The sequence below is a fragment of the Augochlora pura genome, chromosome 7 (genome assembly GCF_028453695.1).
Source record: "Augochlora pura isolate Apur16 chromosome 7, APUR_v2.2.1, whole genome shotgun sequence".
NCBI lineage: Eukaryota > Metazoa > Arthropoda > Insecta > Hymenoptera > Halictidae > Augochlora > Augochlora pura.
The window spans coordinates 25,503,163-25,516,721 of NC_135778.1; the positions used below are offsets into that span (position 1 = coordinate 25,503,163).

Consider the following 13,559-nt stretch of genomic DNA (forward strand, 5'->3'; position numbering starts at 1 on the left):
ATCCAAAGACTATAAGCGTGTTAAACAAATTACGAAAAGGTAATGAAGCCTAAAGGCACCACAAAAATATCGAACGGAGAGAATAATTTTTACAATTGTTATCAACAAATCAATGTTACTGAACATTTTAGTACACATAGTACAGTATTTAGACTATCTCAGGAAAATATTCTATACATGAATCTGAACGTCGTAGGGGTGTTAAAGAAATTACCAAAGTGTAACGAAAGATAAGTATCTCAGGAATGTTAGACTAATGCAATAATTTTTGAAAATATTATTAACAAAATTGTTGTATCCATAGTGCTCGATCCACCTCGTCAAAGAATTACAAATAAAAGCGAAGACTACAAGGTTTACAGAAGATTTACCAAAATTATAACGAAGACAAAAGGCAGCGAGAGTATTCAAGAAATTCAACGATTTATAAATATATTATTCTAAAGTATAGTATACGTAAGACTTTATCAATGCTACCTTATCAAAAAGTTGCGAATAAATGTACTATAAGGGTAACGAAAAAGCTGCCAAGGCATAATCGAAAAACGAGCAGTTCCAAATACTCATGGCATACATAGGGGTAGATCTAGGGGTTAACATTGGTACGTACTTGCGTTGCATGCGCATCAGTGATTCTAAAGCTTCTTGAAGCCCTGAGATTTTCTGGCTGAGAGCGTCGTGTTCCCGTCGGAGATCCTCCATCATCGGCAGGGTACTGGTTCCCGTCGGAGCCAATTCGTCTCTCAGAGGTGGTACCTGATTGATTCTCTCCATCGGTACCTGTTCCGGAGGGCCTGGAGCAACGAACAGGCGTCTGGCAGGCTTCTTTGATGGAGTTGCTGTGGCTGCCAAACTCCGTGCTAAAATCTGGCCAAAAATCACATTTCAGAAATTAAAAAACCAAAGCAAGAGGTCCACTTATTTACTTCATGTTATAATACACAGATAATTATAATAGATATGGTGCAAGACAATGTCGGCAAACATTTCAGTACTTTGCAGTGTCAAAAAATAATCCAGACGAGAAATATACATTTCATATACTAGTACTATTTCATATACTATATAATATAAAAGTTAGAAACTTTCCCAAAATGTGTAAAAGATATATAAAGCCAATGAGCATTACATTGTCAAAAAATAACTCGGGCGAAAAAAAAATTTGAAACTAGACCTTATTATTTACTTTATAACGCAATATAAAAGTCAAAAGTTTTTCCAAAGTCTGTATATAACGTCAATAAGCATTTAAAGAATTGACAATGTTAGAATGTATCCCATATTACGTGATCATATTTTATAAATTAGAAAACAGACATAGAGCCATCTTAATTACTTCATGTCATGATATAAAAATCAGAAACCTCCCCAAAATCTGCATAAAACATATGATTACAGTAGACATTTCATTAGTTAACAATGTCACAAAGTAGTTCAATCGCAGATTCACATTTTATAAATTATAAAACAGATACAAGGCTCTCATAATTGCTCCATACTATAATACAAATCAGAGAAAGTCTGTGCAAGAGATATAATGTCAATAAAGGTTTCAGTAATGAACAGCATCAAAAACTAACGCAAACCAAAGAATCGCCTAGTATAAATTATTAAAAAAAATCGAGATCCTTATAATTTCTTTATACCATAATATAAAAATCGTAAAACTACTCAAAGTGTACATAATGATGCCAGTAAGTCTTTCAGTCGTTGATACTGACGAAAGTAAATTAATTAAACAAAGACATGGTTACAGAGGCTGTTTAACATTGGTGGGACTTAATCTACACTTAAAGTATGCCCTAAAAACAGAGAAGTCTCAAAACTGACGGCATTGTTGCAGAGGAGGGACGTACTTGCAAATCGGTCAGAGGCGCGACAATTTGGGCTTCCTCGGAGATGGCTTGATAACGCTTGGCCTGCTCGCGAGACCGCTCTGCGACCGCCTCCGAGAACCCGGTGACGCATTTGCAAGCCAATCCGCATAGGTCCTCGTAGACTTCCGCTATCTCGCCGAGGATACCGGTCAGACATCTCGTCTGGTATCGTTCCGTGATGGCATTCGTTGCCCTCAATTGTAGAACGTACGCGTTGTGCGCCTCGAAGTAAGCACGTTTTAGGTCCTGTTCGCTGCCGCCCTCTAGCGTCAGTAACGCGGCGTACGCGCGCTTGTAATCCGCCCGGGCACGTTGCAGCTTCTCCTCGGACTTGGCCACCACCTGCTCGAAAGCCTCGCGATGAGCGAACACCTGCAATCATCATTTGCATTCTCGTTAGACGTGACCTTGTTCACAAGCTGCAGTTAGAAGCTAATATAGTAGGGGAGACATCTGGGGGCATAAGGGCTTAGATGTGATCATTATACTTGGACAGAGAGCCAGTATCTTCAATATAGGGGAGTTTCAGATAATAGTGGTCATAGGTCATAGGATGTAATTCAAGCCTTAATAGAATGCTAGACACGTATGTAAGAATAATAATGAGTGAATAGAGTGAATAGTGAATGAGTGAATAGTTCTGGTTCATCAAATTTTATATCTGATGCTATCATCAGTACGGAGACAATTATGTGCAAGAGTACAAGCTATCATTGTTAATTTTCATCTTTGATTATTAGTAATCATAAAAGGTAATTAAAATTAAAGATGCTGAATAGAAAAGTTAAAAAGTTCTAAGAGAATATTTGTGATTATCAGAGGTGGAGAATATCAAGAAAGATACCTTTAAAGGAATTCTAATAAATAAATAGGTATTTCAGTGGATGGATGAAACAATTCTGAGTTGGATATATTAATTGAAGACAGATTCAATGTAATGGATTCTACGTAACAGTAAACATAAGTTATAATTGTATCCAGAATAAAGTAATAGAAAAGCTGCCTTTATTGAAATTCTAATAAGTAATTAATATTAATTCTAATATACTACAAGTATACTATCATTCATTGAAAATTTTCATCTCTGATTAGGTGTAATCATATGAGCTAATAGAACATTAGATGTGCTGAATAAAAGAGTCAAAAGACTCCAAGAGAATATCTTAGAACATCAGAAGAGGGGTGAAAGAATTCTGACTTGAATATATTAATTAGAAAAATAGGTTTAGTATAATGAATTTTAAATATCAGTGATTACGAGATATAATACTATAAATGCTGCCTTTAATGGAATTCTAATAAATAAATAGGTATTTCAGTTCATCAATAAATGATCAATCTCCATCTCTTAGAATGTAAGAATACGAATAAAAGTTACTGAAGGCAATATCCGCATTAGACATAACTCTGTTGAAATGCTAGAGTTACAAGCTGTTACATCACAGCTTGGCCTTGATCGTTGTATTTAGACAGAGGCCTATTGTCTACAATACAGTGGATCCTACAATAATTAACAGTGATCATGAGATGCAATAGGACATTCGAGACATGCTCATTAGGCCATCTGACATTGTTTGAAAAGGTAGAATTCCAAGCTGCTATGAGATCGATGCCGTTTGAGATCGATTGACATGTTGGCATGATTCTAATTAGCAATAACTATACAGGGTAGCTACTGGTACATTTATGTCTTGAAAAAGTCGTATCTCGTTCATTTGTGACAAGTCCTTTCTTTTATTTTTCTGTAGGTTACAGAGTATCCCCCATAATATCCAGCAACGAGTAAAATTCATCGAGCTCTTCTATTCTATTTATTAGTTAATATTAATATTAACTATTTTAAGTAATCAATTTTCTATTAATTATATCTCTAAACAAAATAATGATATATTTTAAGAAGATGTGTTTGTGAAAGATACTTTTTTGTTTTATATCATTAATTTATTCAGTGACCACCCCGTGCAATAAGTAGACTGCGTAACATTATGTAAACTAAATACTTTCTTTATCAATGTACAGTAAACAAAAGCTAAATAGGAATACCGCTTTTTTTTTAATCAATTCAATAAGTTGAAAATAATTCATATACAATATCGAATTTTTAGAATCTTGATGATATTTTAAATTATATAATATATAAATCTACTAATATACCAATGAACTAAAATATACTAATTACATAAATGTACTAATTTGTACAATATATCTAAGACCTCGAGAGAAAACTGAGAAGACTTCCTTCTCTGTAGGAATTATAATAAGCTAATAGCTTTTTTAGTCCATCATGGATTGTATCATCACCAGATACCATCAGGATGCAGATAACTATGTACAAGGGTAGGTGCTAGCTATCAGTCTTCATCTCTGAGGCTGCAAAAATACAAAAAGCTGAATGAGGACATGGTTGCATTTATTATGCATGGAGACAGACTATATCTACTTGGCTATCAGAAAATATTCTTATCAGTGACTGGAATCTTGTAAATCCATAGTTAGAAAGAGAGAACTGATACATGAAATCCAGTTTGAATATACTAATAGAAGTATTACTATAAATCCAAGGTGATCTAGTTACTAGAATAGATTCAGTTTAGTGACTGCTACAGTAATGTCTCCCAAATTAACCCTTAGCTTCGTAACAAAAAATTGACAACTTGGGAAAAGAAGAAGCGATTATTGAAGCCTCGTGGCTCAATTTTATTGTCACTGATAATTCTAAAGTCCTCCTTTCCAAGCTGAGGGACAATTTGGGGGAATTTACCCCCTTACATAGGCATGTGTCAGGAATGTCATGGGGAACTCGAGATCATCTAGTTTAATACAATCAGTGACAAGTACTCGCCTTCCTGGACTGAAGCTTCCTGTGGAAACTCGCTTCCAAGGTGGGCCTTGACAGTTGCTGCTGGAGAATCTTGGCAAAGTCCAGGTGAGCTAATGCATCGGCCTCCACCTGGCGCAACAGGTTCTCCCAAACACGTCGCACGCCTCCTGTATCGAGCCGCGTGTCCTCGGACCTGCTCCGGAATTTGTCCACCAAACGTTGAACGTTCGCGGAGTGGTCCTCCATGATAGTGCCCAACATCTCTGTGAATTCCGACACTGGAACAAAATCAAGAAACATGGTCAGATTTTGCTGTGCTAATCCAGGTTTTGAAATTATTAATTCGATGTATTCAGCTTTGTGACTTTTGACCAATGAAATAGACCAATGTCGCACATGGTTCGTTATTGCAACCGGGTGTAATAAAATATTATTAACAAAAATATAGCGTTGACGATTTGTTTATGTGTATGGTAACGTTATGTTATGCATGGTTATGTATAAAATAAATCAATAAAATATATATTAATAAAAGTTGAGACAAAATTTGTTATGATTAGTTCATATAAGGAAGAATGTTCAAATATGAGATAGGTTTAATCATTTTTAAAATTGTTATTAATTATAGAATTCGTCTAAAAATTTTTACGTAAATATTATCATAATTAGTTTATTAAAAAGTTATAAATAAAAATAAAGACGATAAGGTCGTTAAAAAGTCACCAAATTAAAACAAAAGAAGATGGTAAACAAGTTCAACGATTTTTAGAAGTGTTATTAACAAACCTAGACTACCCAACTGAAAAATGACAACTGAAACGAAGTATAATAAATAAATAAAAAAATTATCAAGAACAAATAAACACCCGAAAAACATTGAACAGAGCCAACAATTTTTAAAACTGCTATTAACAGAAGGTGTCAATAAGATATCAATAAACAGTTATTAATAAAATTAAAGACGATACCAACGACCAAAAGATAAAAAACAATCCGAAGAAAATGGAAGCGATTCAAAGAAAGGGTGTGGAAAGCATGATTCCTCGCGGATTCAGGGAACACGTTCGCTATAGTTGACATTACACGCAGGTTTGCTTCGCGGCAGCATCGGGGGAGCACAATTGGGGATTGTTCGCCCGAAAATCGCCCCGTTATCGAGCACGTCGCTTCCGCGGACGTTTCCCGCGGAAACAATAGCCGGCATTTATTGAATTAACCGGATCCGTCCGTAAATTGTTTGCCGACGGAGGAGTGGCCCCGGCTTTGTATTCCGGTCGGTCGAAATATTTGAAGAGAACTCGAAATCCCGTGTAACCGACGCACGGGGTCGTGCACTCTATCCCCGACCGATGTCTGACGTGCTGAAAGCGCGGCGACCACCCACGCGTCACGAGTTACCCCGGTCGTGAATCGTTTGCGGCACGCGTGTCATTCGAGCCGAGTAAATCCGATTCGACGCCCACCGCTGAACCGACGACGAGGATAGTCGATAAAGCCGAGTACCTGCTATCCACCCACTGCCATCTTATACTTTGTTGTTTTATCTACGACCACCTTTCTTCTTTTACACGCTTTTAACCTACCTCTGCAACTGTGCCGTTTATGGAGCGCTCTTGGAAAATCTAGGATTGGTAGAAACAGGATTTATGGTATCGCGTTGACGCCGGCGCGGCGCCGATATTCGCGGTTTTCTCTGTGGTAGTGGTGCTCAAAATTTTTAAAAAAGTTAATAACCGTAATAAATTTATAATATTGAATTTTATCTTTTTACTATTGAATGTCTGTTTACAATGTTGAGATAGGCTAATATAAATCTATATTGTACCACACACCGCTTCACGAAACAGACACGTGTGACCCACAGGTGATGCGCGCCGGCGTCAACGTGTTATCTTGGCCAAAATGTTCCGTATATTCTTTCAGGAAAATTATAAATAAAAGATTTTGAAAAAATAGAATACTGTGTTCGATAAAATTTAGTGACTACTGCATTGTTCTTCTAAGTTGTTATTTTGTCTGCCATATTTTCATTCACCCTCGTCTATTCTACAATATGCAAATTTACTGTTCAGAGTTTATAAACATTTGAAATACTGTGAAAATTGTTTTTGTTACCGAGGAACAGGGAGAATAACATATTTTACTAATAAATTCGTGTTTACTCTTTCAGGAATATTATAAATAAAAAAATAATGGTTTTCGAAAAGTTAATTGCTATATTTAATCAAATTAAGTAAGCGCGACATTACTCTTCTACTTTGATTTTTTATATATGCAATTTTATTGTATGGAGTTTATAGATATTTTGTGAACCGCGAACATGAATTTTGTGACCAACGAGTCAGGAAAATGAAATATTTAAATAAAGATATTACGTGTTTTCTTAACAGAGAACTATTAATAAAGGTAATTATAAACGTGAATGTTATGTTTACTTTATAATAATCGAAATCAAAAATATAATTTGTAGATGACTACATTTCATTTTGCCATGCATAAAAATTGTTGCAAATACAAATATACATATATAACTGCAACATGTTGGTAACATTGATGTATGGAAATTCGTTCTGCCTAAAACTGCTTTTCTGATCAAGTTTGCGAGATTGGTAACGAGAAGCGAATTTGTTAAACAAATTTAAACATTTCCCATACCAAAAATATTGGAAAACACACGCAGCCTTTGTGGAGAATATAAATTGAAACGGAAACCAAATACTCTGGTTACAAAATATATTTTGTTGACGGAGCGCAGAGACCGAACATTTGTTTAAAAATATTAAAAGATCACGCTGAAATATACAATATTTCCCGCGTAATCCACGCGATCTTCTACGCCAGCGAGCGAACTCGTCGATTGAACTTTATATCAAATTTCTCTGTATATACCAACCGGTCAAAGGAGACCCCATGAATGTGTTTCCCCTCGAATGTGAACCCTATGAATCTCATTTATCAGCCCGCGGAGCGATCCAACGGCTTCTAACGAAACGTTAGAAGATTCCCAACGACCGACCCCTCTTTTCCTCAAAGAAGGAATGGTTCAAATAAATCTTTCGAAATGGACGCGCGAGTATCTTCCAGCATTCCCACAGAATTACGACCCTAAAACCGCCTACGATGCTCGCATCAATTCCCGCTTAATCCTGCAACGGTTCTACGGGTCACTTTTGACCCCATTGAAAATCCCCGCGCCCTAATCTCCGCCATTCTACAAAAAAAAAAAAAATCGAACAATGAAAGCAGAACGTTGGACAATCTATAAAGACAAATCGTATGACCTTCGAGTGACTTTGAATACTATTTATCATTTTCCTGAAACAGCAGTTATTTTGTTAAAAATTGTTTACTTAAAGTGAAAGTTATTGGAATATTATTTACTTAGAATGATATTTGTTGTTATTATTTACTTATTGGAATCTTATTTCCTGAAAAATCGATTGCTGAAAGAAAAAGAAAATTCTTTGCTTAAAATAAAAGTAATTTACTGAAAGATCGTTTGCTTGAAATAAAACTTATTTAATAAAAAAATTATTTATTTGAAGTACAAGTTATTTTCTGATAAATTATTTGCTTGAAATAAAAGTGACGAACTGTGAAATTCTTTACTTGAAGTAAAAGTAATTTCCTAAAAGATTATTATTTGCTTAAAATAATGATTGTTTAATTAGAAATCGTTGACTTGGAATAGAAGCTACTTATTGGAAAATGATTAATTTGAGATGGAAGTTATTCGCCTAAAAATAATTTGACCTAAATAAGTATTTCCGAACTTTATATATTTCAGGTCACGGGGTAATTGGTTTGGATTTAGAAATTAATTATCAGACGAAGGATAATTATTATCTGGTGTACCCGCGGTAGCGTCGAGTTTATCGGTTGTTAGTGAAAGCTGTTCGTTCCCTAATCAACTAACGTTTTCGCCGAATGCCTCATTAAAAGGACTGCTCAAGACGTGCTGTTCGCGATCCAAGATGGCGGGACGTTAAACGTTCATCGGCACCAATTAATCGAAAACTCGGCGCTCGTTATCGCCGGCAATTAGTAATGGGTGTATTCACGAATTTCGTCGCATTGACATTCGACTTTCTCCCTGGTAAATCAATAATGTTCAGCAGTAACGATCCCCTCATTGTTCGAATAATCAAGATTTTTGTTAAACCGTCTAGGTGTTGGCGACGCGTCGACGACTCCAGGGAAACTTGGCAATGTACCGCAAACAATATGTCACGGCAGATTTGCCACTGTCGTCGTTACGGAGATAGTGACAAAATCTCGATTCGTTCTCCGCCCACGCGATTCGTTGCAAGGACAATGACATCACGCGCGTCCCTCGCAAACGAATTCCTCGGTGCATTTCACGCGGCTACGCCGAGAATGATTTCACTTGTTTTTGCAACAAGATCATTTGGCAATGATGTCGTTACCGTGTCAGTATCATCTTTAAATGAGGCGGATAGAACGCCATCAGTGGGTCACGGTTATCCAAACATGAAATCTCATGATCTGTACGTATCAAAATTGCTAAACTGAAATAACAGCGAACACGTTATTTATGTAAGCGTTTTGAACATAGTCAGGTTTCTAATTATATTTTAACAAATTGTTTTTATTGAAAAGTAAGTTTCTCATAGTATCATTCTTTTATGCTAGATCGGCAATGATGGAGACTGCCATTTTGTTACGATATACTTAAATCAATTTTTAAAATCGTTCCAATGTCAGAATTTAATCAATCTGTTTCATTTGTCCATCTAGTAAAATCTATTTAATTAAGTTATTTATGAAAAGTTACTTATAAATGACTAGTATGTGAAAATATAAAATGTAATTCAAACAACATTGATTCGGTACTAAATATTTATTCCGTTTTTTAGGATAGCATCACTGTTCAATTCACTGAAATTCATTTACACCATTTTTCGAAATCACTCAGAATTTAAACAATTCTTTTATTTGTCTATTTAGTGAGATTTATTTAATTGAATATTGTTTATAGAAAAATACTAAAATAACTAGTAAATTCAAACACAAAATTGATTTAGAACTATTATTTTAATTGTAAAATAGCCATTCTTTATGCTAGAACCGCTGACGACTAAAGGACAAGAATGACACCATAACTTTGTTATCTTATTTAATTTTTCTAGTGAAATCTATTTTAATAAATATTGTTTATGTAAATATACTAACATGGTTGTTGTAATAAAATAAACAGCTAATTTAAAAAGTACCATTTTTTATGCTAAAACCACGGATGACTAAAGAACCACAATATTAAAAATGTTAAAAAACAAATTGATTCTATACAATCAATTTTCAAAAATCAATGTTTAATTAAAACCCGCGTATCCGTCCCGTGTGACCAATTTAATTAACTGCTGAGAAATACAAAATCGACGTGCGCAGAAAAACGCACAGAATTCAAATTGCCCGAAAGCAATTTAAAAACAATACGAACTGCAGTTCGTACGAAGCCGGCAAAGTGTGTTCGCGACGGAAACCGGCACAATGAGAATGGAGTTTTCCAAAAATAAAATCTGACGTACGCCCGTCACCGGCGTTCGTCGCGGTACTGCCAAGACTGAGTCAATTACGCGCGGAATTAAAATATTGAGGAAGAGACCGGGGTTGCGTCACAGAATTAATTAAGCTTTCCTCTTATTTTTAGCCGCGTCCGCGTGATTGAATGTCAATTCCCGCGCTGGGTAACGGCCCAGGTTGCGAAACATAATCGCCTTTGCATTTGAAGCGCGCGCCCGCTCGTACCCTGAAGCGGGGGCGGAGCCGCGCTCGGCGAACAAAATCAAAAATTTCATTTCCCCCTTTTTTTTCCTCTGCTCTCCTCCAATCCGCTGGAAAACAAGTACATATATCGTTTGTACGCGCGCGCTTAGTTGCGGATATAATTTTGCAATATTCGCCATTTTATTTCGACCGGAAAAACGCCATTGTTTCGAACACCAAGAGCGATGAATTGACATTTACAGACGATTTATCCGACGACCACTCACTCGGTATTAATATTCCTCAATTTACTTGGATAACATTGATCATTTTTTTTATCATACTAAATGGAATCTGTCGCGCATATAGTTTCACACAATACCATCCCACTGGATTTATTTGCCACAGTTTATTATACACTGTCCAACTAATTGCTTATGTTCGCAGTATTATGCGGACATCCTGCGTTCGAACTTATAAATTTCTATTTGTTATCATTCTTGGCTTATTTGCATTTTGTTGCTTGTACAATTTGAACGTTTCATTAATATCGCAGGATCGGTCTAATTAATTATTGTACTACGAGAGTGTTGATTTTGTAAATTACGTTTACCGCTCCAATGGCGGAACATCGCACACAAGGCTCGCATTGACAATAATAATCTTCGGTGACTTGTTCATCCGTGATCGAGATCGCTGAAATAAACAACGGTATTTCGCCGCTAATTAAATTATACATATATATTACCGTGTGTGTTTACGAGCACCGCCAGTGTTCGTTCGGTGAACAATCTTCAAATATTAATTTATCTGCTGTCGAAATAACAATTTGTATAAATTTACTCAATCAACTTGTAATGTTAGGTCGAATCTATTTCACGCTATCAGCGTGTAATATAACCGGACAAAACATAGCAATGCATATTCTAGAGCGCGCATGTTTTAGGATGTTTCGATTAATCTTCCGTTGGATACTGTTTGATATGAACGTTACGGTGGAACCGCAGCGACCATGTTCAGCCGAAGATTTAACTGTTGGTAGATATTGCACCCGGTCCCTGATTGATGCGGTACCAGGTGCTGGTTTTGATTGGATCGAGGTCAAGTTTGGAATTCATTACAATTGACTGAAACCCCAAAATCCTACACTTTCTTCGACACCGCCCCATATCCCGCGGTATCTGTTGACACGATCTAGAACCATTCCGTTAAAGATGTATTTTATTATACAAGTTGTATGAGATACACGAAATTTAGACCGTAACGCGTTGACAATAAGTTAACGATGATATTCTTGTAGTTTAGGACAATCGAACTGAATTATGCGTGCCTACTGGCTTTTCGGAACAGAGTGTCCTTTTGGGTGAGATACACCTATCTAACTTCTAAATTTGAGTAGTGGGAGCTAAAACCTATAAGGGCTAGTGTATCGAGGTTAGAGTTTTGAGGATGACTTGGATGGACAAAGGTTCGAGTATGAAATGGCAATGTCATAGGTCGGGGATAAGACAGAGTTTGAGGTGAATCAGAAATTTACGGAACATTTTGGGATGTTAGAATTGGTTGATGAGGAAGCCGATTATTTATGTATAAACGAATGACGTTGGCATACAACAGAATTTATTACCTCTAAAAGAAAAAAACATCACTTTTGAATCCATAATAAACTATTCTCCAACTTCGTTTAACAATCCTCTGCTATTTACAGAAGAAATACCGCGTTAATCATATTTGAGGTTGGTGCACCTGATCCGTAGAAAGCGGCACAGTTTTTAAGTTGGTATTATAAGACCGCATGGCGGAAAAACATTCAAATTTAAAGCGGTACTACGATTATTAGCGTTTCCAAGGTTGGTAGTACGAGAATACAGAACGGCGGGAAAGCGTCTATGTTTCAAATGTTTTTCTGCTACTCAATAAAAAAAAGAAAAACGTCATGATTATGAAGGTTCATTTTCACGCTACGACTAACCTAAAAATTATTTCAGGGGCAGCCATTTTGATTCTACATCGACGTGTCACGTCCCGGAATATCGGCGAACGCGACTCACAATCTAAATGTTGTCGTATTCTATTCAATGAAACGGCGCCGGATTGATTTCTACGCTGCGATTAGCCTAACAATTATTTTAAGGGGAGCCATTCTGGTTCTACGTCATCGTCGTGTCTAGTTCCGGAAATCGCCGACCATCAACAAGCCTCATAATCTAAATGTTTTCGTATTCTATTCGATGAATAGGCGCCAGATCGATTTCTACGCTGCGACTAGCCTAACAATTATTTTAAGGGGAACCATTTTGGTTCTACATCGAACCGATATATGATCCGGAAATTGCCAAACATCAACACTGAGCTATTTTATGAACGGTTTCCGTACTCTATTCAACGAGCAGACGCCAGATTCGTTTCTACACAGCGTCTAACCCAACAATTATTCCAAGGGGAACCGTTCCGATTCTACACCGATATGATACGATCTGGAAAATCGCCTAACAGAGACCCGGCCAAGGAAAAGCATCCAGAGCTCGGTTTACCTTTGCCCATCGCCGAGCAGTTGCCAGGGTTACCCGGGTAACCCGAGCCGATTTTGTTCGATGGAGATTTCTCTCGCCGAGACCCGTAGTGCTTTCGTTGCGGCCCTTGTTTGAATACGATCGATGCGGGGGGGATCCATCCGTATGCACGTGTCGGTGTCGTTGTTTCGACGTGCGCCACAAGAGGAATCGATTATCCCGGTGGGCCGCGTAAATACGTCTGCCGCCGGTCTCCGAGTGGAAATTGTCTTTGGCTAGCCGCCCACGCGACCCTTCGAGGCGAACACCTTTCCCGCCCCTGCTTACACACTTCCCGCCGTCCCCCAGCGAATTTTCTCGCTTGGTAATCAGACCTTCTCCGCTGTTAATCTGCTATTACCCCATGAACTTTAAGTCACCTTTACTTGAAATGGTGCTTTACCGTCTGCGAACGGTATTGTCGCTCGTGCGAATTGGTAGAGATGTCTGTAGACGCGCGGCCAAAGTTTAGTCGCTCCAATGCTGGAACAAAGCCTATAAGTCTTAAGTCCACAGTCGCTAACTTGCCAACCCCCGATAGCGTAGGCTTGGCTGCAGGAGAATCGGAATCTGTGAATCCTC

The 13,559-nt window shown here is 37.3% G+C and overlaps 1 protein-coding gene across 2 annotated transcripts in view; it reads right to left on the reverse strand.

Moving 5' to 3' along the window:
• The window catches only part of Stacl (SH3 and cysteine-rich domain-containing protein), a 120,727-nt gene that overhangs the window by 35,099 nt on the left and 72,069 nt on the right, over positions 1 to 13,559 (reverse strand). For both annotated transcript variants that reach the window (XM_078184969.1, XM_078184968.1), the window contains exons 3-5: positions 4,720 to 4,976; positions 1,857 to 2,249; positions 611 to 867 (exon numbers count right to left, since the gene is read on the reverse strand). In XM_078184969.1, coding sequence (XP_078041095.1) covers positions 611 to 867; positions 1,857 to 2,249; positions 4,720 to 4,976 — 907 coding nt within the window. The remainder of the gene's footprint in view (positions 1 to 610; positions 868 to 1,856; positions 2,250 to 4,719; positions 4,977 to 13,559) is intronic.